We start from the raw sequence: 20,930 nt of genomic DNA, 5'->3' as shown, positions 1-20,930 counted from the left end.
CTACACTCTTAGAGAGAGATAGCGTGTCGGTTATGTGAGAGGTAGCCATTAGTGCTCGGCTTGAAACGCTTGAAAGAATAAGTGGCCCATGGGGTCTTAGCGGTTGAGTGTGAGCCCGCCACTACAATTTGGTTACATGAAGACAATGAATTATCAATTCCTATCCATCCTAGATTTGAACTTGAATGTGTAAAGACCACCAAAACAAAAGTTCAATGTCATCATTTTGGGGATAATAACTAACCGTAAACCTTCAACAATGGAGGATAAAATGAAAACTATAATTGGGGGTGCATGATAGAAAGAACAATCACCACCTAGGAATCCTCTGACCCAAGAACTGAGCATTGCTTGATGAAGAGAAATAATTATCCCTAAACATTCAAGGGTGGATGGTAGAATGAACATATTTAGAGATGCACAATAGAAAGAACATTTACCATCTAGCAATCCTTGAACCCAAGAATGCATGTTTGCTTGGTGAAGATAATAAATTATCACATTCTACCTAGTCTTTTTTTGAACATGAAGGTGTAAACTCCACCAAAAGAATTATTTGCTATCATGATTGTAAGAATGAGAACAACTTGCAATTTAACCAAGACAATTTGCAATGCACTTGATTTTGTAGCCATGTGTACTTTATAGAACGACTACACCAAAAATTATAGTAATACAAAACCAATAACATTGAACAAAAAAGTTGGCCTAGAACTTCCATGGCACCGAATAGGAAGGCCAATAATAGACAAACTACTATGCATGTTATTTCATACCATTTCTACTTTTGCTAGAAATTAGTCGGGGCACTATTGGATCACCATTAAGACTCTCTTTTGGATTCAACCCCTTGTATCTTAATAACTCATGTATCTCTCTACTAACTTGACCTTTCCCATTGGGCTTTATACCTTAATAGAATCCACCAAAATTGATCAATCAAAATTAATTTTAAAGTTATAAATTTTTTGATAAATATGGATTATATATGCATAATGGAAAATCCAACTAGTGGTAGCAGTTGAGCAAATAATTTGGTATTTAAACACATTAGTAATTCAAGTGAGAAATACTAATGAAGCTATACTTTTTATTGGTGAATATCAAAACCAAGATTTAGACAACAAACTGAATCCACTCTTGGATGACCAAATACATTCGAAGGCTTTCTCTAATTTGCAACAAACTTGGATAGGTAATTTTCAAATCACTCACCATGGATGGATGGACAACCAAAAATCTCACGTGGTACGTATGGCATGAAAGGGGTTGTTGCTACACAATCATGCAACAATCTAAAAGTATTGAATTAAATTGGTCACATGTTTAAAATCAATCAATCAAGGATTTTGTACAAAAAAGTGATTGGAACTACTCTACCATAACAAAATGATTGTAAAAAAATAAAAAATAAAGTAATAGCTCAATTTACAAATAAGTATGATTAGTCATCACTAATAATAGGCCTCAAAATGTCTAAAGCTATGAAATTACATTTTCTTTAGCTACACTAAAGGCATGATATTACACATCATGTATAAGACCAAAAATAATTTCCCTTCTATCCATAAAGGAATAGTTCAAAGACTACACCATACCTCAAGTTCATTTGGTGATAATAGGCATTTATGTACTTCAATAGATGTAGTTATTATAAAATTTGATGTACAATACACTATTTATTTCCATGAATGTTATGTGCCTCCTTGTCAACTCTTACTTTTTGTGATTGGTTAGAAATTTACAAAAAAAATCAATGATAAAGGCATTAGCCACTCTCAAGTCATGTAATCCCTACCTATGGAGATAAGGGTAAAAGATATCAGTAGTTTGCTAAAAAAGCATCATAAAGTAACTCTTTCTAACCTCCTTGCATAAATTATGTTCCAATTGAACACTAGATTAATGCATGAAATTATACACTAGTTTAAATTTCCCAATGAAGATGATCTCCATAAGAAAATTTGGTTTTTGTTAAATCCATTGAATATCACATTGTAATATTGGCAAATTCTTAGTAATAAAGAAGATCAACAACAAATAGCATTTCACCTAGCAACAAGACTATATCAAGTAATGGTATTTGGATTATTCAACACACCAAGTTCATTCCAACATTTAGTGGATATTCGTTTAAACATATATTTACTAGGAAAGTATAAGTAATTTATTTGAATGATATTTTGATTCACATAAAACTTGGGATGTACATTTGAAAATCATAGAAGAACTACTAAACATTTTAGATAAATAAAGTATTAAATTACACTCTAAAAATTGTTAATGGGACTACACAAATAGATTTTCTTGATTTCATAATCTATAATGAGGAAATTGTATTCTACCTATACTAGTAGTTAGTGAAGAAAAAGATAAAATTTGAATAGACTAAAAAGTAAAATCTAATTAATCAACAGCAAAACAAAAACTTCTAGAATAAGAACCAAAATCTAATTACTCAATAATAAAACAAAAACTTCATCCTATGTGCATGGATCACAACTAACTATAGAAAGAGATAATCAATCTTTAATAGCGTGGCATTTACCAAAAATCCCATCCCCATGGTCACTTGCTGAAATGAGTTCTTGTGAAACAAGATTACATTTTCAAATTATGGCAAAGACCAAAGAAATAACATTGCTAATGCAATTTCCAAGATACCACACCCTTGACGCATAGATCTCAAACTAATAGCTATATTCCAACATATCTGACAAATAATCAGTAGTAATCAATGATTGCACCAAAGACATTGAATTCAAGATAATACATTATATTACTTGAGTTATAATCTAAGTCACAAGACAATAATCCCCAAGGCTCTTCATTGATTTATTTGGACATCTCAAGTTCCATACATGTTAACAATGTGTAAGGAAACAATTTTAATGGCATAAATTTTCTCTCATAGTACAATATCTGAAGTTCCACACATATTAACAATTTGTGAGGGCAAAGCAAATTCCTTCAAATTAAGGACAAATTTTCAAATCTACGTTAACAAAAAACTTATCAAGGGCCCCACTTTACCCAAAACTTATGCTAACATTAAGTAATTTAACCAATAACCATTTGGACACCTCAAACCATTCCCACAGCACATCCTTAAGAGGCAATGCAATCCTAGCTAGATGTTTCCGCTTAGATTATGGTTTCTTTATTAAACATGATAGTTCCCTTAATTCCAAATGTATTTACTTTTGTTCCATAGGCCAATTTGGCCATTCAAGGAGGTGTAGCTCATGAGAGATTTATGGCATGTGAAGATTAAGCTATGAGTTGCTTTCTTGTTCTCTCTTTGACATCATTCAAACTACTCTTATATCATACCTTGTTTTTTAGTGGCACAATTTTAGACAAATCACGTAAGAATACTCTGGGCTGGGGAATGAAACATCATAATACCTGAAACCTAGAAAATACATATGCCCATCCTTCGAGGAATTGACAAGCTGGCAAACCTTCTACCTTTGACAGTGTTTCTCAATCCTTATAGTAATAAGAAATATGGGGTATAAATGTGACAAAATTGGCAATTCATTGTATTGTAGCACAAAGACAGCTTTTCTTGGCTTCCCAATAGACTCAACAATAACACAATGGACAAAATATTGGTCTATCATGCTTGCTTATGGATTGAGAGCAGTTTAAAGAGGTTGAGTTCAACAGTGATTTTGAATGTCAGGATCAAGTTATAAGCTGTTTTCTTGCACTCTCCTTGGAGCTTTGAAGGATGTCACACTCTTGCCCTTCTTTAGGATGATTTTCTCATTTGCTACTGATACAGCAGTTCGCCTCAGCATTCCATAGTTTGAGACACTCTTCTTTGAATTTGGAAGTAAAGGAAGCTTCCCAGTGCCAAGGTGTGACACAATTTTTTCACCTTTAACTGCAGAGGACTTGTCTTTAGAAACAGCGGAAGTAAGCTGTCGTCTTGCAACCTGCAGCACAGTCAAATTTCCTTTACAAGATGAATAAGAAGCCCCAACTTTAATGTTGGGTGCTGTTGGAATGTTTTCCTTTCCAATCTCTTGTTCACCAAGAGTGAGACCTTGACCACCATGCAAGGGAAGACTAGACACTCCCATTGATTTTATCCCTCTGGTAAAGAACATGGTTGAAGCTAGATTGGGCAGTAGATCCAATTCTGAGCCTAGCAGACTTGTTGCCCTGCTCATAGCAGCAGTGGTAAGTACAACCGAGTGTCCACTTGCAGACTTGAACAATGAAGTGGCACTTTCTGTCTTGGTGGAATAGTCAGCTTCTTGGCCAAAAACAAGTGGTTCAGAGGACTTCTGTAGCGTTTCATCTGGCATGCTCGATAGCTGATGATCTGATGACCTCAAATCATCACCATTGTCTTGGCAATGGCCTATTGGCTTTGTTACATTTGTGTTCTCTTCAGCATTGGATTGGCTCAAGCTAGAACATTCATTCGTGCCTCCTGGCAAAGCTACTGGTGTGTCTAGCGGCAACTTGGGAAGCGAAAGCAATTCCCCAGACACAGTCTTAAAGACATGACCAGGGCTTTCTGATTCAGTTGAAAACTCCATAAGCTGCTTCCCACAGCACATTGGCTGAGAAACATTAGAGTTCTCTTGAACATTGGACTGTCTCAAGCTAGAACATCCATTGGTGCCTCCTGCCAAAGCTATTGGTGTGTCCATTGCCAACTTGGGAAGTGAAACCGATCGCCCAGCCGCAGTCTTAAACACATGACCAGGGCTTTCTGATTCAGTTGAATACTCCATAAGCTGGTTCCCACAGCACATTGGCTGAGCATGATTAGAGTTCTCTTGAACATTGAACTGTCTCAAGCTAGAACATCCATTGGTGCCTCCTGGCAAAGTTATTGGTGTGTCCATCAGCAACTTGGGAAGCGAAACTGATTGCCCCACCGCAGTCTTAAACACACCAGCATGGCTTTCTGATACAGTGGAATCCTCCATTGGCTGTTTCCCTGGCTTTGTAAGATTTGGGTTCTCTTGAACATCAGACTGGCTTGACCTAGAACATCCATTGGTGCCGCCTGGCAAAGCTATTGCCGTGTCCATCAGCAACTTAAGATGTGAAACCGATTGACCAATCACAGTCTTAAACACACGTGCATGGCTTACTGATTCAGTTGAATCCTCTGTAAGCCATTTCCCACAGCACACTCGCATTGTAAGATTCGAGTTCTCTTGAGCATTGGATTGGCTCAGCCTAGAACATCCATTGGTGTCTCCTGGCAAAGCTATTTCTGTGTCCATCGGAGACTTGGGAAGTGAAACCAATTGCCCTGTTGCAGCATGTGCAGGAGGGCTTTCTGATTCAGTTGAATGCTCCATAAGCTGTTTCCCGAAGCTAAGTCCAAAAGATCTCCTTGTAAGAGATCCAAAGGGAAGGCTTCTTGGACTGCTGGATTCCGGTTCTTTTTCAAGATTGGCAGAGAAGCGTTTTGATGTAACCAAACTTGAAGGATAAATTTGGGTAAGCTCCCAAGCTGGTTTCTTTGACAAAAGTTGTGATTCAACTGAAATGTGGTTGAGACCAAGAAACAGTTACTTGGAACACAGCAACACAGGCAAGCATGCACACAGACAAACACACACACAGAGACTGTACCTTGAGTAAAAGATGGGATTTCGAGTCTCTTTCTCTTCGAACAGATGCCAGTAGTACTTTCACGTCTCTTCAGAACTATTCCGTCAGCCGACCCCACAAACTTCGATGACAATGGGGACATCGAGCCCTGCAATCTCCCACCAGAACAAACAAAAATAACTCCTACATCCTGTATATCAAACATAAATGTAAAAAGCCTCTCTGAGGCTACAAACCACTAAATCAAGAAAGACTAGAATCAGAATTATGATGCCAAAAGAATCCTGAGGTGAGAATTAGCACTAGAAATCCCCTACAAACCATAAAACTAAGAAATTCCTGAGACAAATCATGAGAGCAATGTCTCTGCATACATCAGTTCAGAAGCATTTGAAACCATGTCATGATATAGACATTGAATAAGGTTGTGGGGCCATTAAAATCCCCTCTTATTTTGTAAGTCTCTGCTTTTCAGTTCCATTGGGGGTAATCTTAGTTCTGCCATCCCTCATTCTGATGCATGCCCAACCTAGCCATTCCCACATTCCTAGGGCAGATGATTGTGAATGTAGCGCTTCTGTTGCAATGACCTTTACAAGATTTGCAAAGCTGTGCTCCCTTATGTGATGATGTTCCATCTCTGACATGTTATTGACTCAACAGTAGAGATCCTTTGTGTCTTTTATCCATTTTGGCATCCTTTTCCAATAAAAGGTCTGAAGGTAGAACTACTTGTTGCATTGATGTAGACAAATAGTCAAGACTGCATTTTGAACAAGTTATGAATACTACGAGTTTTTTGTTATGCCTTTTGGTTTGATTATCATTCATAATACTTATGCAAAAGGTGTGCTCCCTTACTGAAACGGTCTGGATGACGTTTGTTACAGGAGGGGAGGAGGAGCATGTCTTCCTCTTCCGGAGCAAGAGAGGACCAAATGATGGTGACTGGGTGGTGCCAGACAACTCCTCTTGGATGCAAGACCTCACAACTGGACTCCAGAAACACAAATATTCTTCGCCGTGCTTCTGATCCTGCTGCTGCTGTTCTTCTTGCTGCTGCTCTTGTCGATGAAGAGAGAAATCAGGAGAGCGTCCATGGCTGGTCTGAAGAAGGCTCCACTCGCTTGATTGCTTCTGGACATGCCAGACGGGGAACTTGCCATCAGCCTGTGCTCTCTTGAGTAGGGCCTCCGACATACTGACATTCTGTCATTCTTCCAGTTTGGCGCTTCTTTCGTGACCCATGTTGGGGCAGTGACACCTCTCTCCCTCCCCTCTCTCCCTCCCTCCCTATATACATATAATGCCCCTGGCCCTTTATACACACACACACACACACACACACACACATATGCATATAGATGCATGTACATATGTGTATGTACATGTACTTGAATGTTGGAGCTCAAACAAGCCTAGGGTCTCTCCTCGCCCTAGGGTAGAGGAGCCAATTAAATAATGCCTACAATGACCTTCGTCGGATTCGAGTACCCAACAAATATTTTAGCATACATAACCCCTCCTGTCAAGCGACCCACATTGATATTGCAATTGTGTTGAAGAAAAATGGGCTTTTATTGTGTCACAATGAGGTGCAACAAAAAAGTTCCAAAATCGCACCAATACTATGACCAGTTACCCCCCCCCCCCCCCCCAAAACTGACTGCCCCAAAAACCCAATAAAATTGTGTTTTCCATGTAAGATAACCGTTAGCCCAAGCTACTTTATCATGTTATTGGTTCACTCTTGCAATAAAAATGTATAGCATTATCGGATTTTGTTTTTTGTACTAGTACCCTATATTGGATGACCCATGCAAGACATCATGGGATGAGACCCAGCTATAGGTTAAAGGGGTCAATATAGTGATAGTTATTGGCCCCCACTTTAGAAACAATCTATTCATCATCGTAACCCTCACTGAACATTTGCCATGGCCACACATTGCATCTCAAGCCCTTGTCAAAAATTTGGGGAGCTAGAATGAATCACTCTCTTAGCATAGAGCCATGGGAAGCATGCAATCGATTAAAAACAGAACTAGAACACTAGGGACCCAATTTTATGACAAGTACGTGAAGGGAGTAAAAGTTTCCTACCATTAGAAAGCCCAAGTAGAAACTTGGTAAGTGCAGGTAATTAGGAGTGGTTCCACCACTACACCTGTCCTAAAATGGGGACCCATCTTTTCAGCCCCCTTATCCTACATTATAATGTGCTAGTTTCATACTTGTATCAATTCCTTTTTGGAATTTGTCTCTAGTCATTGTTTTTACTTTGGCCCCATGATGTACTTAGCCCCTTTTCTTTCCAAATTCACACTCTTCATTTTCTACTCATGACATTTAGGCCTATTACACACCCATCCGAATGTGTGAGTGATCACCTTTTAGAAAAACTCCCTCATCTACACACACCCTCGACAAACATTGTCTTATTTAACTGACGTACTTTTCTTTTCACCAAAGTTGGTAAGCTAGTTAGTTCAAAGATTGTGCTTCCTGCTCACATGGTGCATGTTCAATGCTTCACGACTATATTTTTAGATTGCAAGATGTTAAGCAAGAGGGTCATGCACATGCTCTTTTTGATTTGCAAACAACTTTTTGAACCGATTTACTTTGGCCACATGAGCTCTGGCACTCCTATGAGCAAGCTTTGTTTGAATATATGTGCAATCAACCTTAGTCTCCTTAAGTTTGGAGTGTTTCAATATTTTTTAATCTCATAGACCAATTTGTCCTCTATTAAGCATCTCTCTCTCTCTCTCTCTCTCTCTCTCTCTCTCTCTCTCTCTCTCTCTCTCTCTCTCTCTCTCTCTCTCTCTCTCTCTCTCTCTCTCTCTCTCTCTCTCTCTCTCTCTCTCTCTCTCTCTCTCTCTCTCTCTCTCTCTCTCTCTCTCTCTCTCTCTCTCTCTCTCTCTCTCTCTCTCTCTCTCTCTCTCTCTCTCTCTCTCAATTTCAATTCTAGGCTTTCTTTATAATACACTATGTAAGCACCATGTTTTCCCCTATGATCATGGTGACAATGGGTCAAATGATAAGCTAAAGGTCTCACAAGAAATTGAGGTTTACTATGTCAAGTGAATTATTAAATGTGAGGAACAACATTAAAAGTTTAGTAGAGGGATTTTTACTTTTGGAATTTTGATTCCAATAATAGCTGCAAAATCTAACAAACAACTAGTAAAACATCGCAGTTTAGGTTTTTCTCTCCGAGAAACATTTTGCATGAATCCCATAAGGGTCAACTCACAAAGCGTAGACCGTCCCACTCCTTTGTATTCATACCAAACTTGGCTTCTACTAGATCTACAATGCTAATGTGGTTATAAATAATTGCAAGATAGTCATATCCTTCAAAATATGCATATAAAAAAATAATGGCAATGTGGTTAAGCCTAAATATGCGGTACATGCCAAGGCCTTATTGGTCTCTCATGAAGCCAAACAATTATAATGTCTATTTAGGTTAGGATTAGACTTGTCTCAATGCTTCAAAATGTATAGAGTCATGGAGATTAAGTGCCAAGCACACAATAAACCAAAAAATGTGTACTCCCAAAAATTCAATCTAACTTGACCCCTTTCCCAATTCACATCCATCATGAATATGGTGGAGGGAGGGTCTCGAAACCAATGACATTTGACTCGGGGTTACTTTCCCTTCTAGTAAGCCAATCGTTGAATTGTGTGTCCAAGTGTACTTTTATTTTTTACTTTTTGTCCAAGTAATTGCAAGCAAAAGGATGCCTTTTTTTCCCTTAGGAGTAGTCATCCATCATGATAATTGTGAGTCGAACTCTAGTTCCTTTTCTTGAACGTTAATTTTCAACGACTATCGACCATGTTACAACAAGCTCCATATAGGCACTGTTCTTAGAATGTTAATTTTCAATGACTATGGACATGTACAACAAACTCCATATAGACATTGAACACGCCCAATTTCACAACTTATTACAATTCAACATATCAACATGTTCAAGCAAAATGTGAGCAACTTTATTAACATTACCATTTCGGAAAGATAGAGGGGTCTTTATCAACATTTTAGCTCTTTATAAACTAGTGAATCTTAATATTTGTTAAATAGGAATGAACTAACTCAAAATTAGAAAATGAGGTTATTTGCAAATTTTTCTTGTTTATCCTTGTTCAATTAAAAGGCCTTCTTTGTCAATGTGTGAATGCAAAATGTGTATTCTATTTGAGTATCATTATTTGTGTGGGGAGTGAGTGAGTGAGTGAGTTAGTTAGTTACAACAAGGAATTACAACAATTTTTTTACAATGAGCCATAGAAGTTAAAGAAGTGTTATTGTAAAACCTCCTATTACAATTTGAATGGTATTATTGATGCAAGATTACATAGCTATGAGTGTAAAGCAAGAAAGCACAGTATTTGAAAGGGAATTGTACCATTTGATAGCTACAAAACTAAACATGTGTATAATTAGTGAAAGAGACCAAAATTGTGCTGTAGGTGTCATCAACAATGCCTGATTGGCATCTTGATTACCCTTACGAGCAAAAGTTGCTTTGTTTGATTCCATAGCTATGGACAAGGCAAATGGTAGCCCATTGTAAGTAGTGACCATGAGAACAATGGGAATGAAACATGATGTGGCAAGAAGATGAGGAGTTACACTCATATAAAGTAAGAGCAAGGATAGTATAACCGAAGTGTAAAGAAGGCTCCTCATGGGTAAACCTTAGAGACATGATAGGCCACAATGAATAGCCATTAAATGGCTACCAATGTATGAGAGGGATTAATAATAATAGTCCCTCAAATCAACATCTTGTGAAAAGTAGCACTCCATGACAAAAAAAATTAGTAATAACCTTAAAATAATTAAAAGAAAGATCTTAAATCAAATAACAAGAATGCTAAAATGTTAAGCACACAGTATGGTTAGGATGACATATAGAAGTACACTTGAAACAATTGCTTTGCATTCTAAAGGTGTCATGAGAATTGACATATTACGATGTTGCTTCAGCAAATGATATGACCTTGTTTTAAGAAAACACTTACAATATACATAGTCATGTGGTATGCCTCATTATGAATATAAATAATTGTTTAATAGGGCAAAAAAGGAACCGATTCTCTCTTTCATTTGTTCCTTCTATAAATCATATATCACCTCCTAAGAAATGCTATCAAGATTGAACAACTAGTTTGTTATAATCTCTTGTACATGTGGCAAGTGGGCTTATGTGTCACACCAAATCTATAGTTTAGTGGGAGTTTAGTGACCATATGTAACTTGCCACATGTCTTGGCACACATAAGATTCCTTGCAAAAAGGTGGATAGGCTTAGAATGGTTGGGATTCGGGAAGTGATTGTTTGCATTAGATACTTCTACCACATTGGCAGGTAAATTCATCACTTGGTCTCTAATAGCCATGAACCCAACACCACAAAACAGAAGTCAAGGATCTCCTCACAAACACATTACTTGAGCAACACCATAGCAAAACACCAAGTTCCTCCATGCATCACTTGCTTTTCATAGAACTTTGCTAAGGCTTTTAGCAGTTTAGATTTCCAATAATGTAGGTTTTTATGATTTGTAAGTTACAAGATCTACAAGATTATAGAAATTGAGAGACTATAGGACTACGTGAACTACAGAATTGCAGGTTCTACAAGTCTATAGGCAACAAATTGTTATGGAACTCAAACCTCTACTTCTAAGTATAGTTGCACATACTTTAACAAACTAAGCTTTGATGAAACAATAGACAAAAAGATTTGGATTTGGTTGCATTAGGTCTTTCCTCTTTTTGAGAAATCTACAATTTACTCGAATTCCAGATTCAGTTGATAACAATAGTATGTAGTTGATGCAAGATAATCCTTTGTTTTCCTCTTATTGACATAAAACTCTCAAACATCTACATGCATCATCTACAACTCAAAACAAAACATCCCTCTTGTTTTACTCAATAGAATGTATGAATTTTAGCCAATAGACCCAATTCTAAAGCTTTATATCCATTTGCATCACCATCAAGCTCCAAGGCTACAAAACTTCCAACCCTGTAGATCTCCCTCTCTTTGAAACTCACCACAAAAAATAGAAAATTTTCTCTCATGTTTTTTCCCCTTTTGCAAACTAAAAAACTCTCCAAAAATCTCATTTTCATGTTTTTTTCTCTCTTTTTATACATATACAGCTGTCAACTAGCTCCTTTTCTTTTGCGAAGTGGCAAACTTTCAACTAGCTACTTAAAAATGAACTTGTAACTACAAATCCTGCTACAAAAGCACACCCTTAAGCCAAGTAGCAAAACCATGTGGTAAACATGCAAGTTGTCACATAAAACTCCACTCACTTATATGACTTTTGCCTATGGGTAAACATTGAAAAGTCAAACAAGCAACATTTACATTTCTTGTCCACTCTATTCCCTCTCAGTGACATACATTTTCACACAACAACTCGCTTTCTATCCTCTTTTGATTCATGGTATTTGTGGGAGGCCTTCTTTTGCTTCTATTTTGAAGCTTGTGTGTGTTCTTATATGTTGTTTGTTGGTTCCTACTTTTGCTTTCATGGCAGCATTCTAGGTTGCATTGCCTTGTTGTGATTGTTCCCTTGCTTCTTAGATACTGCAATAGCTTATGAAATCCCAAGTGTCTAAACATTGGATGAGTGTGATAATATTCCATATATGTACAAATTGGGGCTTTTGGCACATGAAACATGATACATTATTTTGTTCTATGTAGTACAATAGAGTGTCTTTGATTTAGAGTTGTTTGAGTTCCAATGTGTTGGATTTTGAGTGATGTTGAGAATTATTTCTCCTAATATGTGGATGTTCTTGTTGGAAAGATGCTAATGTGCTTCTCTTAGTCACCAAATTGCATACACTAGCATGTTCAATCTCAAAAATTTAGGATAAGTGGTTGTTGATGGTATTATGTTGGCCTTTTGTGTATATGATGATAAACAAGTATTTTTGTAAAGCCAATATCCGCCTTAGAAGGCACCATGGTAGATGTGCCTTTTGAACTATGAATTATTCATTGGTGGTCCATTCCTATCTTAAGTTTCTTGCCATGCAAGTATGGATGGAGTTTGCTTACTAGTAGATTATTTTGAAGAGCTCTTTTTCCATTGTACTTTAGCTTTCTTCTACTTTTGTTAATGTGTAGCTTATGTATGTTATGGGCTTCCATTTCTCATCTTCTTTTTCCTTTTCTAGTAATATTGCACCCATTTGATGCATTTGTTTGGAGCTTGAAGTGTTTGCTAAATTTTGGGTAATGCAATTGTACAATTTATTGCATTCCCTTCTTAAAATTGTGCTCACTCTATTTTGTCCAAACATACTTTTTTCCTTTTTTAGAAAATTTCTCAATGGTTGTGTTTTAGTTGCTATGCTCGAAATGAAGCTTGTAGAAAATGTGACTAGTCCAAGGAAATCTGCAGTTTCTTTGTTGATTTTGGTATTCAAAATTGCATGGATTTTTGCATGGAACTATGCTAATTTCAATTGCTATGGTGATGAAGCACAATAATTTCAAGCATGCTTCTCCCCATTTTCACTTGCATGGTTGTAGTAGTTGAAGGTCATATTTCTTTATTCTTTCCTGGACTTCCTTCAACACTTGCTTATATTCTTCCCAAGTTTCTGTATGGATAAGTATGTCATCAAGATAGATGGCTAACACCTTCTTCTCTACTTAGTCCCCAAGTATCTTGTTGCCCATGCATTTAAAAGTTTTTCCAGCATCACTAATGCTAAATGACATCCTAGTAATCTAATACAACCTTATTGTTGTTCAGAAGACTGTCTTGTGGTAGTAATTATATCAGTCAATAGCTCAATGCAAGATCAAGTGTTGAGAAATATCAGGATCTTTCCAACATTTCTAGAAGATCATGTAACCTTGGTAGGGGATAGACGTCTAATTGAGTGATTTTGTTGCATGGTTTGGAAATGGTATGTATCATCATCCTTTGTCACCTAGTGGGGCTCTCATGTTTAATCACTTAAAGATGGCTCTATGAATCCTTTGGCAAACGTTTCCTTCACGGCTTCACCAGTATAATGATTCTGTTTTGGATACCTTCATCTCATTGCCATCTTGATTGGTATTGATGCATCCGTCCCAATCTCATATTATAAATGGACAAATTAAACTTATTAATGGATTCTCTTTTTAAAAGAACTCCTTGTGTTGGTTTAGAATGTATTTAATTTCTTGGTTCCTTATTTCTTGTGGAACAAGTGGACTCTTTCCTACTATCTATATACATGTTATTTCCTCTTTGTTTGCTACAATAGCCAATCGAATCCCTAAGATAGCATTGAAGACCTATATGGGAAGTATGTGAAATCAATGTGTGCATTTAGTTTGTCCTAAATCAATGCATATGATCATGACTTTGAATGTGTGGTATAAACTATTGCTAGCCTTCACCGTACAATAACTAATCATTTATAGAAAAATAAGAAGAGAATGAATTGCACAAGAGAAGAGAATTCCACAAAACTTGCACGATACAAGATTGGGTACGATCTCCCCCCATGCATAGGTAAGCACCTCTTGCATGCATGTATTTATAATAGTCAATTAAGCATTTGTGCTCAAAATACCTTGAAAGCATTCTTTTTGAGTTCTTACTTTTCCTCTCATTGCACTACTTGTTTTTGTGCAAATAAATCAAACACACTCTCCAGTATAAATAGATTTACAACCAAAAATAAATATTTTGTCTTCTCTAATAAATCATCAAAATAATTTTATTGCATATGTGCATATGCAAAGTCCTTGCACTAATAGACACATGCAAAAATATAATGTTTTCAATAATTTTTTTCCACACTATGAAGCACACAAATTCCACATATTAGAATGTGCATTCCAAAATAATAATTCCTCTTAACTCCATCTAATTTTTTGCTCACCACAACACAAAACACATTAATATCCTTCCATCTATCTACCATACATAATACAACCAGTACAGTGTGCACATGTTCACTCAATAAGTCACAGATTATGTAGAAAATAGACAAAATCCACAAAAATCAAAATCATCTAAAGTTCAAAATTTTTGTAAATTATAATTCATGGCATACCGCATGCACATATTCTTACGATAAGTCATGGATTATGCAGCAAATAGACAAAATCTACAATAATCAAAATCATTTAAATTTCATAAATTCCATTAAAAAATATAGTTCCATAATGCAAACTATGATTATTGTTGAAGAGTACTGTGATTGGATGCATTTTTTGTGGTTTTGTCTTAGTTGTTTTAAGTAAGTTGTAACTAAGAGATGATATGCTACTTCTTGTATTTTTAAGTGCTTTGACTTGCTAGTCTTCAATCTTCATGTGGATTGTGAATATAGCTTTGCACTTTGAAAGCTTTGCTTATTGTTAACATTGTGAGTGTGTGGCCTTCATTATCCATTTTCTCATATGTTTTCCAACATTGAACATGATTTTGCTAGCTCAACTATCACAACTTGCAAGTTTTTTGTTTGTGTTTTTTGTAGTTTGTGGGCAATGCTTCCTTGAGGCCATAATTGTTGTAGTAGAAGAAATTTGGCTAGACTTGTTCATCTATTGTTACTAGTAAGAATCTTCAATTAGTTGCACTTGGTGGTGTATATATTGTGTATGCTTGTTGCCTTACTATATAATATTGCACATTTTGTATGTCTATTTCTCTTGGCATTGGCAGATCCAATTGTTGTTTAATGGTGGTGGATTGAGTCATTGTTGTTGTGTCTACATGGTTTTTCACCTCAATTTATGTTGTGCTATTTGTATGGCTTGGTGGAATGTTGTTGGACCTTGATCATGTATTCTGCAAGAAATAAAATTAGTGAGACATAAGAAAAATAATTTCATGTCTTCTAGCACGGTTGGGTCAGCTTGAAGAAGCAACTCGCTTACTTTGACCGTGAATTGTGCTACAAATTCATTTGGTCTTTCCTTGAGGTTATCTATTTGTTGTAATGTTGTGTGTGTGATGTTTTATTGTGTGAAATATCTAATTAGTGCTTCCTTCATTTGGCCTTTGTTTGTACTAGTTGCTACATGAACAAGCTTGTTGCAATGCCTTCCAAGAGTGTTTTGCTTTCCAAAGCCTTGTAGTCTTCCATCCATGCATGATCGTTGGACACATTCTCAAAGTGGTTTGTCCAACTAGGCACATCTTCTTTTGGTTTTATTCATTGTTGAAGTTGTGGTTAATTATGGGCTAATATACTCGCTAATGTCTAATTGCAACATGAGTGACGAGACTACATGTAGCATATGATCCATTGTTATTTGGTATAGATCATGGGTAAACTTTACATGCATATTTGCAACTTCATGTGTGAGATAAGTAAGGTGTGCATGTGGTGATGTTGTAAAGCTCATTTTGGTGTGTCTATAGGGATTTCAATCATAGGTTTGATATGATTAAGCATAGAAGATTTAGGACTCTTTGTTGCTTCTGTTGGCATTGATGAGGTGCAATCTTGCTTGTGTTCTTTGGTGTAGGCCCATCAATCTCCATCAATGTGGTATGCCTCATTAGGAGAAGTTACAACTTGTTTATAAGGCCAAAAAGGTATTGAGAATCAGGCTCATTGGACACTGACTCTATCTCATACAACTGTAGCTAGGTGTTGTCAGTCATGTGTGGGAAATAACTAAGTCGGTTAGATTTAACCATAGTTTGGTAGTACAGTCAATTAGTGACCTAGTTTCTTGTGTTATGTGTGACTTGGACTTTGTGGTGTGTAACACATAATATGAGAAAATAATGAAACAATGAGAGAGCACATTGCTCTACATTGACAACTCCATGTCTTTCCCTATCTCTTCTTCCCTCTTTTGACATGGTATCAGAGTTGGAGAGCTTGGCTTTGTGGTGCACAAGAGCTTGATCTTGAAGAAGTTGGCACTTGGAGATTGTTTGTGACCTACAACCGGTGAAGAAGATTTCCATGCAACTTTGGCAGCCATAGCTTGTACTTGATGTGGTATGTATCAGTGATTTTTGGTGTATAATCCTAACAAATCCTATTGAGGTTTGCAAAGTGAGCTTATTAGCATCCACTAAACTTGGAGAAGTGATTATAGTGGCTAGCGTAAGTAGTAGCAGACTAGCATGATCTGTCCAGATTTTCACCTATTTTTATCCTGAAGTAATCTACTAGAAATGGGTGGCAAGAGTTGTGTAGTTGTTGCACTCCTTACTAAGCAACAGCCTTGGCCATTGAGTGAAGATTCTAAGGACTAATGAGTGCACAATATGCATCATTAAACAATAGGTTAAAATCCCTTCCAAATCAACATGAATAGGCTCAAATCGTGCTTGTGTCTTAGTATAGAATACTCAGTTTTTGTGTTCATCTACTATTTTTGAACATTGAAAGGGTGCTTGGCATTGAGTTTGGTAATATACTCATGCATTTGGATGCTATTCAAAGGATCTAAAGGTCAGTCACTAACTGAATATACAAGCAGGGTGCTATCTTAAATTTGTAGCAGCCTATGACTTGAACATTTGGAGCTCACTGAAGCTTATGTTTGGTACCTACTTATGCTTGGATGATGCCACATGTCTATAGAATTGTTAGTGGGTTGATTGAGCATTGAATGCTCAATTTTGGACTAAGTCATAGCTAGTTATAATAGAGAGTTGGTTGGTCACAATAGTGTGTATGTAGTCCTTCATTGCCACTTGGAGAGTGTACAAGTATTGATGGTCATATGTACATGTATTGACTTCAAGAGGTCATGGCACTTGCTTAAGATGTTTTTGAGTTGGTTCTAAGTTGAAAATACTTCAGTTTTAATAGAGATTTTATTGATATTGTCTCACAAACTATTTATATGTCATTGTTTGGAAGACTTGTATTCGTGTCTACTATGCAATCAATGCTATCTATATGATGTGTTACCATCCCTAAAGGGTATGACAAATGTTTGGAGATGTCTCACATGCCTTTGAGATGAAATAACAATGGTTATTGTAGAGTTTTTACTATCATTCACTCTAGGATTGAAACTGTCATGTTTGAGTAATGGCATATCTATTGTACTTGACTAAAAGTTTTTGGGCTTTCCATTCATGAGTTGATGTTTGTGCTACATGTCTAGATTAAGCAGGACTAAACTGAATGCAGGGTACCTACAAATGTACATGTGTTTCTTGAACATTATGCAATCATTTTAATTAATGAAAAGACATCTTGGACTACTGGGAGTCATGCATTGACAATTTACATATTGCAATAAATACTATAGCTGAAGATATGGCAAATGCAACAGGTACTGACAATATCGCTCAGATTGTGGGAGAGAAGCTTGACAACAAGGATTTTGGTTTATGGAAGTTCAAGATGCAAAACTTCTTGATTGGAAGAGGCTATTGGGATCTTTGCACAGGAGAAGAAGTTGAACAAAGACTCCCAAAAAGAAATTCGAATGTAAAGCCTAAGAGCCCATAGGCAGTGGTCAGAAAGAGCTAGTAAAGTTTTGCATTGGTTCTCGTTACGCATCTCAGATGATGACTGGCTATGCATATTACTAGTTTTCAGACTCAAAGGATGCTTGGGAAATTCTCATGAAGAATTATGGCAATATTACTCATGCACAGAAAATACAACTAAAGCAACTATTCAATAATATGATCAGAAATGGCAAGAGCATTTGGGCTTATACAACGGAGATTAAAACCATTGTAGATCATGTGACTCCACGTAGTGAGTTGTTTGATGAAATGATTGCATGCTCTCATGACTATGTATGCACATGTGATGATACACAACATGACATCAAGCATATAGGTATGGTACTATTAGTCATGCATGATGGTAAGAAAAAGAGTTTGTATGATGTGTTACATGTACCATCTATCACTAAGAATCTACTATTTGTTGGACAAATGGAAAAATAGAATCTATAAGTTAGATTCAATAGAGATGGTTGCTTTATTGAAAAGTATGAAAATGGTTGCAAGTTGATTGCTAAAGGTAAAAGAGGTGGTAGGATGTTTACTTTGGATGCTTCTATTCCTTAGTAAAAGGTAGCCATGTTTGCCCATGATAATGGAGCAGTTTGAGATGTGGAAATTTGGCAAAAGTGCATTGGTCATGTAATACAAAGGCTAAAGACTATGTAGTAGAAGGAGATCGTACTTGGCTTGCCAAAGTTCAAGTGCATGGATTTAGGACATGTATATTCTACTTGTCAATTTGGAAAGAAAGCAAGGTCTCTGTTTGTCAAACATGTCAAAAACACTTGTAGACCTTTGTAGTTGGCGCATTCGAATGCACAAGGTCCATCCCATAATGCATCTTTTGGTGGTGCCAAATATTATGTATCATTTATTGACGATTTTAGCAGATATACATGGTTGTATATTCTGAAGCACAAAGATGAGGTGCTAGATGTCTTCAAGGATTTAAAAACTCATGTTGAAAATAAACTTGGATGTTATATCTCATGTTGCTTGAGATTTGATGGATGTGGTGAGTATGTTTCTCAAGAGTTTGACAAGCACTTGACTAATTATGGCATTAAAGGATAGCTCATGTACAGCTATACACCACAGCAGAATGATGTGGTAGGGCAGAGAGAAAAAATTGGGTGCTTATGGAATTTGCAAGGGATATGCTCAATGAAAAGAATTTGTCGAATGGTTATTGGGTGAAGCAATTGTAACTGTAGTTTATGTCTTGAAGAGAACCCCTACAACTAGCATTCATGATCTTACACCGTATGAGAAATTATGTGGCCACAAGATGGATATCAATCATCTTAAAGTCTTTGGATGCATTATTTATGTACATGAGCTTGATGAGAAGAGAAAGAAGTTACATCTGAAAGCTATTAAGAGTGTCTTTCTTGGCTATGCATAGGACAGAATAGCCTATAAATGCTACAATCCATCTATTCATGAGACACTAATCAGTAGGGATGTAGTATTTGATGAGCTAGAATCATGGTATATTGGTCAAAATGCAGTGGTTTCTGATAGGCCATCCAATCATACTCCTGCAAAAAATTATACTTCCACTAGTACTATAGTGGATGGACCTATAGGTAATGTGTCTTCTACGGTCATTTGCAGTCATGGTTTTGCATCCACTGACATGGATATATTAGTGCGGGGGAGATTAGATAAAGGAAAAGAGAAGATGTTTGATAATGTTACTAGCTTTCTTACATTTGGATATGAGTCATGTGGTGGTGATAACCTTGATAGTGAATTGGGTATACCATTTGCTATTACACCTCGAGTAAGGGAAAAGCAGATATGTACCTCCTTATGAAAGGCAATTGCATAGTGAACCATAGTTAAGAATGTCACAAAGGGTTAGAAAGCCTATTGATAGGCTAACTTACAATGGGGATTCAGCTAGACATTTTGCCTACATGACTAAAGTGATAGGTCACAAAGAGCCTAAGAAGTTCAGTGAGGTAGTTGGAGATGAAAATTGGTGTGCTACCATGGATGAGAAATATGTAGCATAGGCTGAAAATGACACATGGGATTTGGTTAGTCTACTTGAAGGAAAAACACCCATTGGTTGTAAATGGGTTTACAAAGTGAAATGCAAGGCAGATGGATTATTGGAAAGATACAAAACCCAGTTGGTTGCTAGGGAATATGCACAATAGTATGGCTTGGATTATGAAGAAACGTCTAGTCCTATTGCAAAGATGGCAACTTTGAGAACTATCATTACTTTCACAACGTCTATGGGATGGAAGATTTGGCATATGGATGTGAAGAATGCATTTCTGAATGGAGATTTGATTGAGGAGGTGTATATGGGACAACTTGAGTATTGACCAAGATTCAAACACCGCCACTTATTAGTGGCTCTCGACAAACACACCACATATCAAGACCAAAAATGGGCTAGACACTGGCTCTAGGGCAGGTCTCTATGCTCAACCAAAACACCCCTCGACCTCATGACCAGGAGCATCCATAGGCTACACATATTTGTTCCAAGTCCAATCATGTGGCAAAAGAAAGGAGAAGTGCTAAAAGATACTTGTCGCCTTTGTAAGGGCTTGGTAGGTTCTTGGGTTCAAGTAGGCATGGGGCCACATGCCCGAGACTAATGCCGTGTCCTCTTTGGGATGAGACCTAGACGTGGGGTCTCTTTTTTCTAAGAGAAAATTATAAATTTTGGGTGTCACCTTGCGAGGTCTTGGTAGCGTGGCGCCGATGCCTTGATCTCCTAGGGACACTATAGTGCAAAGTGACTCATGTGCCATCACCACTAAAGAAAAGGGATATATATATAAATTGGATTGACAAACTAATTTCCAAAAGAAAAC

The 20,930-nt window shown here is 36.9% G+C and overlaps 1 protein-coding gene across 2 annotated transcripts; it reads right to left on the bottom strand.

Annotated features, from left to right (window-relative positions):
* Positions 1–3,369: 3,369 nt before the first annotated feature.
* On the bottom strand, positions 3,370–6,869 carry LOC148011949 (uncharacterized). 2 transcript variants are annotated; one of them, XM_087670700.1, is made up of 3 exons: positions 6,451–6,869; positions 5,611–5,737; positions 3,370–5,518 (listed from the first exon to the last, which is right to left on the bottom strand). In XM_087670700.1, the coding sequence occupies exons 1-3, from the start codon at positions 6,787–6,789 to the stop codon at positions 3,696–3,698; spliced, it is 2,289 nt and encodes a 762-aa protein (XP_087526826.1). In that variant the 5' UTR covers positions 6,790–6,869; the 3' UTR covers positions 3,370–3,695. The 2 variants fall into 2 exon arrangements, with proteins under 2 accessions (XP_087526826.1, XP_087526827.1); XM_087670701.1 differs by having other exon boundaries at positions 3,370–5,488.
* Between the last annotated feature and the right edge of the window lie 14,061 nt (positions 6,870–20,930).

The sequence above is a fragment of the Lygodium microphyllum genome, chromosome 28, assembly GCF_053477565.2.
Source record: "Lygodium microphyllum isolate KBCC chromosome 28, Lygodium_microphyllum_v1.1.10, whole genome shotgun sequence".
In the NCBI taxonomy this organism is placed as follows: domain Eukaryota; kingdom Viridiplantae; phylum Streptophyta; class Polypodiopsida; order Schizaeales; family Lygodiaceae; genus Lygodium; species Lygodium microphyllum.
Note: the sequence above shows the minus strand (reverse complement) of the source record. Positions and strands in the feature narration are given on the sequence as shown.